The 13,454-nt window shown below is 44.7% G+C and overlaps 1 protein-coding gene across 3 annotated transcripts in view; it reads right to left on the bottom strand.

Annotated features, from left to right (window-relative positions):
* Positions 1-5,715: 5,715 nt before the first annotated feature.
* Srgn (serglycin) overlaps positions 5,716-13,454 on the bottom strand; it is a 37,381-nt gene continuing 29,642 nt past the window's right edge. For all 3 annotated transcript variants that reach the window (XM_052744865.1, XM_052744866.1, XM_052744867.1), the window contains 2 exons: positions 10,671-10,821; positions 5,716-6,386 (listed from right to left, as the gene is read on the bottom strand). In XM_052744865.1, coding sequence (XP_052600825.1) covers positions 6,128-6,386; positions 10,671-10,821 — 410 coding nt within the window. In that variant the 3' untranslated portion in view covers positions 5,716-6,127. The remainder of the gene's footprint in view (positions 6,387-10,670; positions 10,822-13,454) is intronic.

Here is a 13,454-nt window from a genome sequence, read left to right as displayed (position 1 = left end):
TTAAACTTATCTCTAGGTACCCATAGCTTCTACACTATTGTAAATGGGATTTAAATGGTTCCCTCTCCAGCTTGTCAATGTGATGTGAGTGACCGTCCTGTGTTGATGTGTAGCCTGCAATCTCTCTAAATTTCTTTGGTGGTTTGCTCCAGTCCTTTTTATTTTCTCCCCCACCCTCTCTCTACTGGATTTCCTTTTCCCTTTGTGGAGCTGAGGATTGAACCCAGAACCTTATGTATCCCAATCTACCACTCTACCCCTAGGCCACATCCCCAGCCCTCTTCCTGGAATTACTTGAACTCTAGATTGAGCTTCCTGAGTGGATTTTCACTTTCCTTCCTGTATTCCAACTATCTGTCTTTGGTTGTTTATTTTCCTTTTCTTTTCTTTTATTTTTTTTTGTTTTTGTTTTTGTTTTGTTTTTCAAGACAGGGTTTCTCTGTGTAGCTTTGCTCCTTTCCTGGATCTCTCTCTGTAGCCCAGGCTGGCCTCAAACTCACAAAGATCCACCTGCCTGTGCCTCCCGAGTGCTGGGACTAAAGGCATGCGCCGCCACCACCCGGCCTTATTTTCCTTTTCATGTTTTTATGCTCATTTATTGTGGGAGGCGTGCAGCACAGAGCAGAATTTATAGATGTCCCTCCTGGGACTTGAACTCCCATCTTCAGGTTGGCCAGCCAGCACGTTCATCAGATGTGCCATCTCACCAGCCCTTGTTTTTCTTCTTGTCCCGGAAATGGTCTTAGTACCCTTCTCAGGCTGACATTGCCTTTGTGATCCTCCTGCCTCAGTCTCCTGAACGCAAAGATTATATCGTGAACCGCCATGCTTGCTCAAGTTCTAATGCTGATGATGATTCTTTTTCCTGCTGCTGCACAACGGTAAACAATGTCAGTCAGGCCTAGCTCTCCGTGAGCCTTCTCTCTTAGTGTGTGATCCATCCCCAGATTCTATGAAAGCTGGTTTGTGTGGCCAACAAACTAAGATGGAAATAAAGTGGGGTGGCTGTCTCAAGTGCTGCTGCCTTGGTTTCCCCTGGGTCACATATTTCTATAGAGGTCACTCCCCATACCATACAGCCTCAGGTAGAAGTCATCTCCTAACTCTTATGAAAATGGCCATTACCAATTTGCCAACTCCCTGAGTATCCCAACATGGAAACTCTCCTCTTCATCCCTGATCAAGTCTTCAGATGACTCCAGCCCTATTGAACATCCTGAGTGCAATTTTTTTAAGATTTATGTGCATTGGTGTTTTGCTGGCATATATGTCTGTATGAGGGTGTCAGATCCCCTGGAAATGGAATTACAGACAGTTGTGAGCTGCCCTGTGGGTGCTGGGAATTGAACCCGGGTCCTAAGAGTAGCCAGTGCTCTTTAACACTGAGCCATCTCTCCAGTCCCGACTGCAATTTTGTAAAAGACCCTTCGAGTAGAATCTCTAAACAATCTACTCAATTTCTGATCCACAGCAACTTTAAAGTTTAGAATGTGTATTGTTTTAAGCCACCAAGATTTTGTTTTTGTTTGTTTGGTTGGTTTTTGGGTCTATCTAGTCCTGGCTGGCCTGGAACTTGCTAATCTTGAACTCACAGCTATCCACCTGCCTCTGCCTCCCAGGAACTGGGATTAAAAACATACATAGCCAGTAAAGTGTAAGGTGATTCATTAGGTAGCAATAAGTAAGGAATTCATGCCAACATATTTTCAATTCTGAAGAGCTCTTATTCTCTGGAAGTCCTGTTAGTATTCTCTCCCTGTGAAGACTAAACACCAAGTAATCAACACACCAACATCTAAAAAAAGGAAAGGGGATGATTTTTACATCAGTCATTGATATAATTTCCTCCATAAGAACTTTCTATCAGAGGCTGGAGAGATGGCTTAACAGTTAAGAACATTTGCTGCTCTTGCAGAGGACCCAACTTTGGTCTCGCTATCCAGATGGTGACTGAAACTGTCTGTAACTCCAGTTGTAAAGGACCTGATGCACTCTACTGGCCTCTGTGGGCACTAGGTACACACGGTAAACATAGGTACTTGCAGGGAAACACCCATGCACGTTAAGAAATTTTTTTTGTTTTGTTTTTTGAAGAAAGGATTTCTCTTTGTATTCCAGTCTGTCCTGGAATCCCCTCTGTAGACCAGGCTGGCCTGGAACTCACAAAGATTCGTCTGCCCCTGTCTCCAGATTGCTGGGATTAGAGGCGTGCGCCACCACCGCCCAACTAAGAAAATATTTTAAAAAAGTATTTTATATCAAAGACTTGAATGACTATGCTACTAATGTCTTATTTTCTACAGACGGTTTTGTTTTGTTTTTCTAAACAGGGTCTCACTTTGTAGCCCTGTCTGGTCTGGAACTCACTATAGAGACCAGACTGGCCTTGAACTCACCTGCCTCCACTTAAGAAGTGCTGGGATTGAAGGCCTGTGCCACCATGCCTGGCTTCTGTAAACCATTGATGACTTGTGCAATGGGTAATCAATTTAAAGGTAGCAGTGGTAGGGATGAGACATAAGCCCCTAAGTGATCATCAATTCCACAACGCAATTCTAAAGAGGCGACGACTTCTCCCAGGTGACTATTTGGAAATGTTTGGGCGTATTTTCCATGACATCTAGGGGAACAGAACTACTGGGTATCTTATGGAGAGGGGTTGGAGACATGGCTAAACATTCCACAATAAACAAGGCATCACCCTGCAACAAAGAAATCCTGTCCAGAGGCTTGGGGTATAGCTTCGTGGCAGAGCTGCTGTGGGATGTCTTTCTGTACGCTGAGAATATGTGTTGCTCTGATTGGTTGATAAATAAAGCTGCATTGGCCTATGGGAGGACAGGATAAGGTTAGGTAGTACATTCAAACTAAAGATGAGAGGAAGAAGGGTGGAGTGGAGACCCCAGGTGCTGCCCAAGGAGCAACAAGAGGCCAGCAGACCAGTAACACCACAGTCACATGGCAACATATAGATGAATAGAAATGGGTTGAGTTACATTATAAGAGCTAGATAGCAAGAAGCCTGACCCATAGGCCATACGGTTTGTAAATAATATAAGTCTCTGTGTGTTTACTTGGGACCAAGCAGCTGTGGGATGTGGCAGGACCGGAGAAATTTACGGCTACACAGAGCCTTAGGTTCAAACACCAATTCAGCCAGAAGAAGAAGGAGAAAAGGAAAGAAAGAAATCCTTCCCAAAGCGCCAATAATAACAAGAATGAGAAATCCTGGTTCAGCACAGATGAAAGAAGGCAGAATACCATAAGATATAAATACATTAATATTTTAAGCAGTGATTGAAATCCTAAGACAGTAGCAACAAACAGCTTCTGCACAATCATTCACCCCCTTCCCTCTGCTGTCTTAGCATTCCATTTATAATTCCCCCCCCCCCCCCCCGGAGCTGAGGACCGAACCCAGGACCTTGCGCTTGCTAGGCAAGCGCTCTACCGCTGAGCTAAATCCCCAACCCCCCGTTTATAATTATTATCAATTTGGGAAAAAAACATGTATAATAAAAATATATTACAGTTATTTGTGTTTCCACCACTATATTGTGAATGGTCATAAATATTCCTAACGGTTTGGTCCTTGGCTAATGAGGGTAAAATATTAGGAGGAACCTCTGTACATACTTGAGTCTCAACCATCCCTTTCCTCAGCTGTGCAGCAGGCCCGTCCTGTGATTAGCTCTATTACACCCAAGGTGAGTCCTATTTTTGGCTCTCATCCCTTGTATACATGGATTAAAATGTCATGCCTAAAGTTCACTAGGACTCTCACAAGGTACCCTAGGGGAAAAGTTCCACAGGAGCCATGTCATCTGTTCCTGTCTGTTGCTGTGATAAAATATTCTGACTGAAAGCAACTTAGAAAGGATCTACTGGGCTTACACTTCCAGGTCACAGTTCATCACTGAGAGAAATCCGGGCAGGAACTCATGGCAGGAATTTGAAGCAGAAACCATGAAGGACTGCTGAGTGCTTGCGCTCTCCCAAGCTAGCTTTCCTACAGTCCAGGACCGGCTGCCTAGGGATGGTGCCACCCACAGTGGGCTAGACCTTCCTTAACAATCAAAACAATCCCCAAGAGGCAAATTTGATCTGGGCAATTTCTCAATGGAGATTTTCTTCTTAGATGACCTTAAGCTTTGTCAAGTTGACGGATAAAGTTAACTAAGGGAACATCTAAATCTGAAAAACAGTTTCAGGAATGGAAAGCACAGATTTCTAGAGTTACGTTCAATGCAATTGAGTCTCTTATTTCTGCTCCTTCATTCTTAGACCCATATATTCTACCTATTAAAGACACAGACTCATGCAAAGCTATTGAATTAGTTTTGGGGGTATGTTTTTATTTGTTTCTAAAAATATTTATTATTGCCGGGGGGTGGTGGTGCATGCCTTTAATCCCAGCACTCAGGAGGCAGAGCCAGGCAGATCTCTGTGAATTTGAGGCCAGCCTGTGCTACAGAGTGAGTTCCAGGAAAGGCACAAAACTACACCTTGTCTCAAAAAAAAAAAAAAAAGATTATTTACTTTTGTTTTTCATGTGTATGAGTGTGTGCCTACAAGAATGCATGTATGGGCCAGGCGTTGGTGGTGCACGCCTTTAATCCCAGCACTCGGGAGGCAGAGCCAGGCAGATCTCTGACTACAGAGTGAGTTCCAGGAAAGGAACCAAAGCTACACAGAGAAACCCTGTCTGGAAAAAAAAAAAAAAAAAAAAAAGAATGCATGTATGTGCACCATGTGTGCCTGGTGCCCAAGGAGACCAGAAGAAGGCATCATTAGATCCCTTGGATCTGAAGTTATGGAGAGTTGGAGCCAACATGTAGAGACTGACCCAGCTTCACCCTCCCCCAAAATCATTTTGCTAGAATACAAAAAGTTAACTTACCAGACAGTGGTGGTTCATACCTTTAATCCCAGCACTCAGGAAGTAGAAGAGATGTTCGAGGCTAGCCTGGTCTACAGAGCAAAAGCCAGGACAGGCACCAAAGCTACACAGTGAAACCCTGTCTCGAAAAACCAATATATATATAAATATATATATATATATATATATATATATATATATATATATCATTATTTTATGTGAATGAGTGGTTTTGCCCGTATGTGTATATGTGCACTATGTGCATGCCTGGTGTCCAAGGAAGCCAGAAAGTGACATCGGATCTCCTGTTGTGAGCTGCCATGAGAGTTCTGGGAATTAAACCTGGGTCCTCTGCCCGAGCAGCCAGTGCTCAACCACTGAGCATCTCTCCAGCACCACGATATCGTATGTGTCTTAATATATATATACAAATTTAAAAAGAAAATCATTTTTAAAGTAATTATTTCCTGGACTAGAAAAAGAAATCCCAGAAAGCTTCTCCCGTTTGGTAGTATCTTTGCTTTAACAGAGTAACATTTGAAATTAAACAGGCATCTGGGGGAAAAGGCCAAACATTGCGAGGCATTGAGACCACACTATGTGTTACTTGAGATGTTAAGCTTCTAACTGTACAACCAATAATATTATTTTTTTTTTGGAGCTGAGGATCGAACCCAGGGCCTTGTGCTTGCTAGGCAAGCACTCTACCACTGAGCTAAATCTCCAACCCAACCCATAATACTTTTAGATAAACAACATTCACTGCTTCTCCATCATATCTGATGGCCATAGCACAATGAAGCCATAACTCTAAACCACGTCACGTAGCCACTGGAGGAGGTCACTGTTTCGTTTTATTTTATTTTTAATCATAAAAAGGAGGATTTTAGTCATTCACAATACAAGTCGAGTTCTTGAACACTTTTGGTATGAAATATTGTTCATCAATTTGCTATTCAAATTGAATTTTTCAGAAACAGCATGGCTTTTAAAGGCTGTTTGGAAGTTAATTCCATAATGTTGATTCAATACACATATAAGTGCAGATATTTTCCAGAGCAGTAACAGCATTTAAGCGTAATTCCTTAAGAATTCATGAGGAAAGGCTGACAGGATTTAAGAGTCATTTCCAGGTATTTTAAATTTCATGTAAAACTCTTTATCCCAAGACTGATCATTTAAACGTGGTACACAAAGTATACTGACTACATTGTTCTGTGCGGAGGTGGGGAGCAGAAACGGTCACTTTCATATAATCAGATCTTCTGGTTGCGCTTGGTTTTGCTCGTGGGGCATCCTGTCTAAAGGCCTATAGTTGTAATAGACAGCCTCGCTTTCATCTGCTGGCTGGTACTCCCATTCCAGGTCAGCTAGGAAGCCACTTCCGGAGCCGGAACCAGAGCCGGAGCCCGACCCGGACCCGGAGCCAGAGCCCGAACCCGAGCCAGAGCCTGACCCAGAAATGTCTTCAGAAATAGGGATGATATCATCTGGGAATCCTCTCATCCTGAAATACAAAGAAAAAAAATGTAAAGTTCAACTTACCAATACTGTAATTTCAATATTTTAATCTAAAGAAATAAGCTGTGTGTGGAGTAACACATGACTGCAGTTTTGGGCAGCAGAGGCTGCAGGATCAGAGTTATCCTTGGACCCGTGGTGAACTGCAGCCAGCATGGGCTATCTGAGCCTTGCTCCAAAAACAAAACAAAAATGGGGTTGGGTTAGGGAGAATAAGAGGAGTGAGAAGAAGACATGGAGACATATTTAGACACCCAGCTGTTCAAAATCAAGGAGTTAAAACCCTCTTCAATGCTTCAAAACAAAAAGCCAGAGCTAAAGAGACAACTCAGTGGTTAAGAGCAATTGCTGCTCTTGCAGAGGACCTGGGCTCAGTTCCCAGCACCCACAGGGAGGTTCACAAGCACCTGTTACTCCAGTTTCAGAGACTCTGACATCTTCATCTGGCCTGCTCCAGCACCAGACGTGCATGTGGTGCCTGCACATATATGCAGGCAAACACTCGTCCATGTAAAATAAAAATAGATGCATCTTGGGCTGGAGAGATGGCTCAGAGGTTAAGAGCACTGGCTGCTCTTCCAAAGGTCCTGAGTTCAGCAACCACATGGTGGCTCCAACCATCTGTAATGTGATCTGACGCCCTCTTCTGGCATGCAGGCATACATGTATATTATGTACACATAATAAGTAAATAAATCTTTAAATGTATATTATGTACACATAATAAGTAAATAAATCTTTAAAAAATAGATAAAATCTTTAATAGAAAAACAATAAACCAAGCCCTCCATGTCAATGTTTGCTTATTTTCATCATATTAACTCATTGCCCTCACTGATTCCACATTTACCCAAGGCAGACTCAGATGAACAGTGTTCATCGTTCATATCACTAACTACAGAAATCCTGTTTTTTATTTTCTTTAGCACCATCTACTTAAAAAAAAATAAAAAATCTTTTGATATTTTCTCCCTAAAGAAAGGGCACACCACCAAATCATTCTAGACAGATGACATTGTTTCCTAATTTAAGCTTTCCACAAAACTTCTAATGAACTCACATGGTACCAAAACAGATTAATGCTCACTCTTTGTTCTTTTGAGGTAGGTAGAGTGTCATTAGGAAGGCCAAGTTGGTCTCAGGCTCTTGACTCTCTTGCCTCAGCCTCCTAAATGTGAGGCTTGCAGGCATGTACCTACATACCTAGCTCAAGAAGTTCTTTTTTGTTATTGTTTGTAGATTTTTTTTTAACAAAGGTCTCATTTGTATATCCCAGGCTGGCCTAGAACTCACTCTGTAGACCAGGCTGGCCTAGAGCTCATAGAGATCCACATGCCTCTGTCTGCAGAGTGCTGGGATTAAAGGGCTACCACACCTGGAAGAGGCTATTAACCTTACCACAACTTAAACACTAAATTTCCTCTCCTAAAATATAAGACTTAAATATGTACTCTTGAGCTAAAGGGGGAATCGGCCAGGGTTGAGTCAGGGGGTTGGTTAGACACATGTAACTCATTCTACAGAGCACACGAAAGCCAGAGCAGAGAAACGCTGCCACCCATCCTTGGGAAACCTGGACAGCAGAGCATCTTTGGCAAAAGTTGACTTCCAGCCCAGAATGGTGGCACAAACCAGTAGGAAAAAGAGACAAGGGGGTGCCCACAAATTTGTGGCTAACAAGGTCTACATATCAAGACCCTGTTTCAAAAGTGGGGGTGGTTGTTAACGTTATAGCCTATGGGTCATTTTCTCCAGGAAAAATCACAAACTATAAGCTGTAAAACTGGTAAGAATTAGCCGGGCGGTGGTGGTGCACGCCTTTAATCCCAGCACTTGGGAGGCAGAGCCAGGGGGATCTCTGTGAGTTCGAGGCCAGCCTGGGTTACCAAGTGAGTTCCAGGAGAGGCGCAAAGCTACACAGAGAAACCCTGTCTCGAAAAACCAAAAAAAAAAAAAAAAAACTGGTAAGAATTATACCCAGTCATTCATGCAAAAAAAAAAATTGTTTGTTGACTAGCTGGTCTCTGCCCTCACTGCTTGAGATATAACAGGGAAAGAAAGGTGAGGTCCCCTGCTCAAGAAGTTAATATCCTAGTGAATAAATCAATCAGGAAAATGGTAGGTAATGCAGAGTCAGGAAACAAATGTCATCAAATGTGCCCAGGAGGCTGCGTCAGCCCGCCAGATCACCGAGAGCGGGATGCAGACATGACCGTTACTGACATACAGATGGAATTGAAAGGTGTGGAACAGGCAGAGGTCACCTTGAGGAAACACATAGGCCTGTGACAGAGCCAGGACACACCAGATGTTTAACGTGAGCCAAAGAGAACACAGCTACAGAAACCCAACAACCCAGACACGTGGATGGCAGACATCCACAGGAAGGGGCTTTCAGAGGAAGTAGTGAGTCAACCATCTTAAAAGGCAGTGAAGCGGTCAAGTAACCTAAAAATAGAGACACGATCAATAGATGTGTCTCAATCACCAAATCCTCTGGACTGAGGACAGGAACAGTCCAACTATATGTGTTGGGGGAGGGGCAAGCATAAGCATCCCTTCTATGACGTGCTGATGTGCCAAGTATGGTGGCGCACACCTTTAATCACAGCATTTGAGAGGCAGAGGAAGGCGGATCTCTATGAGTTCAAGGCCACCTGGTCTACAGAGTGAGTTCCAGGCCAGACATTCCTATATAATGAGAGGAAACTTTGTCTCAAAAAAAAAAAATCTGACATAGTAAAGAGCAGAGACGAGAAACAGCTATAAAGAGACAGAGTTGGGAGCTGGGTGGTGGTGGCACATGCCTTTAGTCCCAACACTCGGGAGGCAGAGACAAGCGGATCTCTGTGAGTTCGAGGCCAGCCTGGTCTACAGAGTGAGTTTCAGAACAACCAGGGCTGTTATACAGAGAAACCCTGTCTCAAAAAAAACAAAACAAAAGATACAGAGTTGGGGGTGGTCTATCCAATGTCAGGAAGCCCTAGAATGTCTGTATACTGGTGGAAGAAGATGCTGGACCAGAGAGGCAACTACAGAATAGAAGTCTGAGACAAGCTGGTGGGTACAGGGTATAGGGGAACTCTAAATATTTAACCCGAGGCAGGCTGCTTAAACATGGAGTAGCAGGGATGTAAAGTCAACAAGAGACAGCCAAGGAACCAAGCTGGCATCTTCCCACACTAGCCAGCAAGATGGCACATCACATGTGGTGCCTGCCACCAAGTCCGATGACTTAAGTTCAGTCCCCTAGACAACACTTCAGCCCTGTACATTGTCCTCCAACCTCCACACGTACCTGGAGGCATCTTCATGCACGTAAACACACGCACGTAAATGAAAAACAGAAGCAGGCTGTTCCTAAGCTGTGGAAGCTGACTTGAGGCAAGGTCTTACTGTGTAGCCCAGACCGGACATGAATTCACAACCATCCATTTTAGAGGAATGTGGTACCATGCCTAGCTGCTTTTTGATCCTAACAGTATTGATTTATATATCGTTGTTTTTCCAGAACATGTTGAGTGACAAGTCAATCACAAAGTAAAACTGAATAAACACTGATGAGAACTAGAAAAGATTTAAAAAAAAAAACCTGTTAATTTCAGTATTTAATAAATATGTTCCAATTCAGCACACACACACAAAAAAACCCACTGTGGTAGCACACACCTTTAATCCCAGCACTCAGAGGCAGAAGTAGGTTGATCTTTGTGAGTTCAAGTACAGCCTGATCTACAGAGCAAGTTCCAAGCTAGCCAGGACAACATAGTAAAAGCCTGTCTCAGAAAAAAAAAATCTAATTCGATTTTAATATGTAAACACTTTATTTGCATAAATATAAAACCATATTCAAGCCTGGCGGTGGTGGCGCACGCCTTTAATCCCAGCACTCGGGAGGCAGAGCCAGGCGGATCTCTGTGAGTTCGAGGCCAGCCTGGGCTACCCAGTGAGTTCCAGGAAAAGGCGCAAAGCTACACAGAGAAACCCTGTCTCGAAAAACCAAAAAAAAAAAAAAAAAAAAAAAACCATATTCAATCGTTTTCCATGTATGTTGGGGGAATCGTTCTCAATGTTTGTTCCTGCCACCCACAAGAAAACCTTACAGAAACATGGATGAGCCCACGTGTGTTGGCACATCCCAGGCTTCGTTCAGCCTATGTGGCACGTTTTCCCCTAATGTGAAGGAGAAAACAGAGCTGCCACAGCAGGAACCTGAAAAGAAACACTCCGCCACTTCTGCGAGATTGAGATCGGACCAAACTGCACTTACAAAGCAGGATCGGCCATCGATGGGCGGAGGAGGTTGGTGGATGCGTCCATGATGAGGTCAAAGAGTGGTCCCTTCTCCTCCACGCAGTTTGCGTTGCTGCCATCAGGGTTGCAGCGTACCCACTGGTACCGGGCTCTCCGAGCAGGGTAACCTGTCGGAACACGGAACCCACACGGGCGTAAGCATCCCTCACACAGCCTCATTGCAATTATTACACTCTGTCTCTAACAAGTTAATTGGATTCTTTCCTTTTCAAGTATATCTCTATATATCCCGGGCTGTCCTGGAACTCACTCTGTAAACCAGGCTGGCCTCGAACTCACAGAGATCCACCCGCCTCTGCCTCCGAGTGCTGGGATTAAAGGTGTGCGCCACCACAGTCCTCGAGCTCTTGGTCCTCTTGCCTCAGTATTCCCAGGGCTGGCATCACAGGTGTGCACCCCCGTGCCCAGCACTGTTGCCATGCCTGTATCTCTATCTCCACGTTACCCAAAGGTCCTCCAGATGGAGATGGGTACCTGATGCCAAAGCACCGCCTTCTTTTACAGAGATGCTTCAGATCCTATGCCTTCGTTCTCCATGTTAGGAGACAGGGTCTTGCTATGTGACCCAGGTCAACCTTGAATGGAGAGGAGCGCCTCCTCACCTCCCTCTTCTGAGTCCTAGGATGCCAGCTCTGAACCATCACACCCTGTCGGAGATGAATCCACTCATGGTTCAGACAGGTTGAGGAAACCAGGCCTCATGGTACAGGCCTGTAATCCTAGCTGCTCAGAAAGCTGAGGTGGGGAGGTCCTAAGTTCAAGGCCTGTCAGAGCTAGCCTGAGCAACTCAGTGTGAGAGAATTTGTGGTAGAGAACTTACATAGCACGCGCAAGGCAGTAAATTCGACCCCGAGTTCCAAAGCAGGGGAAATAGTTGGGTACACTAAGAAGACCCCGAACAGTACAGCACCCTACGCCTTGTGTTTTAGAACCCTATGACAATGAACATTTTTTTTTTTTTTGAGATAGTGTTTCTCTGTGTAACAGCCCTGACTGTCCTGGAACTCACTCTGTAGACCGGGCTGACCTCAAAGTCAGAGATCCTCCTGCCTCTGCCTACCTGAGTGCCGGGATTAAAAGTGTGCACCACCGCCACTCAGATAATTTAAAAATCTTTAAAGCAACATCTTATTGATTGATTTGGGGTTAGGGAAGCATGTGTGCACGAAAGCACACAAGCGAAGGTCGGAGGACAATTTGCAGGAGCTGGTTCTCTTCCTACCACATGTGTTTCAGGGATTTAACTCCGATCGTCAGCCTCTACCTGCTGAGCCATCTTGAAGGCCCCCACACAGAGATCAGAGCTGCTTGCCACCTCTTGTGGAATTTTTGGTTCTGTTTTGTCTTTTTAGACCGCATCTCACAAGGTCGCCATGGCCGGCCTGGAACTTATATAAACAAGGATGGCATGGAATGTGTGGAGGTCTTCTTCCAGCCTCTGCCTCCTGACTTGGCCTCATATGTTTGGACCGCAAGTGCACAGCACCATTTAAAGTTGTAGGATTCATGGGCTGTGAGGCACTTTAATGAGGCTGAACTGGTGAGAAATACTGCACCGCCTTTGAGTGCCTCGTCTCCCCGCCTCAGGACACGCTTGACTCACACCAGCGCAGCTCCTAACCACCCAGCCAGGAGGAGCATGCCTAGGACTCTTGCAAAGGAGGGAGAGGAGTTTGACAGCCCCGGATGGAAGAGGAGGCAGCATTTCAGAGAAATGGCCAAGTGCTCACTTGTCACAGGATAAGACCAAATGGTAATGAATGTTCTGGTAGAAAGTGTTTACAGTACAGGAAACCCATAATTATGAATGCGTTTGCTAGTGGTACAGCAAAGTGGTAGAACTGCACTTAGTGTGTGCCAGCCCCTGGGTTCTCTCCAGCCCCCTACAGTATCTCCAATTAATTCATTTTAATTGTATGAGTGTGTGTGTGTGTGTGTGTGTGTGTGTGTGTGTGTGTGTGTGTGCGTGTGTGTGTGTCTACTCAACAAGAGCAACGGGTATTTTTAACATTTAAGCCATCTCTCCAGCTCATGTCTTGTAAAAATTTTTAGCCGGGCCGGCAGTGGCACACGCCTTTAATCCCAGCACTTGGGTGGCAGAGCCAGGCGGATCTCAGTGAGTTCGAGGCCAGCCTGGTCTACAGAGCGAGATCCAGGCAGGAACCAAAACTACACTGAGAAAACCAAAACCAAAAACAAACAAAATTTAAGATTTATTATGTAGTGTTCTGCCTGCATGCATGCCTGCGGGCCAGAAGAGGGCACCAGATCTCATTATAGATGGTGCTGAGACACCTTGTGGTTGCTGGGAATTAAACTCAGGACCTCTGGAAGAGCAGGAAGTGCTCTTACACTCTGAGCAATCTCTCCAGGCCCTTAAAACTTTAAGTGGTTAAAAACAAGAATGAAGCTGGGCGGTGGTGGCGCACGCCTTTAATCCCAGCACTTGGGAGGCAGAGCCAGGCGGATCTCTGTGAGTTCGAGGTCAGCCTGGGTTACCAAGTGAGTTCCAGAGAGGCGCAAAGCTACACAGAGAAACCCTGTCTCGAAAAACAAAAAACAAACAACAAAAAAAAACCAAGAATGAAGGAGAAAAGAGAAAGTGGAACACCCCTTTGCACACACCATCGATTCAGCAACAACAAATATCGGAAAGTGGCAGAAAACACACACGAAGGGCTATGGTAGTAGATCTGGCAAGTTTTAAACCGCGTTTTCTAAAGTGCTGTAATAACATTCT

This window comes from Peromyscus californicus, unplaced genomic scaffold, assembly GCF_007827085.1.
Source record: "Peromyscus californicus insignis strain IS unplaced genomic scaffold, ASM782708v3 Scaffold_19__1_contigs__length_69161282, whole genome shotgun sequence".
Lineage (NCBI taxonomy): Eukaryota > Metazoa > Chordata > Mammalia > Rodentia > Cricetidae > Peromyscus > Peromyscus californicus.
The sequence above is the reverse complement of the archived record's forward strand: the minus strand, read 5'-3'. Positions and strand labels throughout refer to the sequence as shown.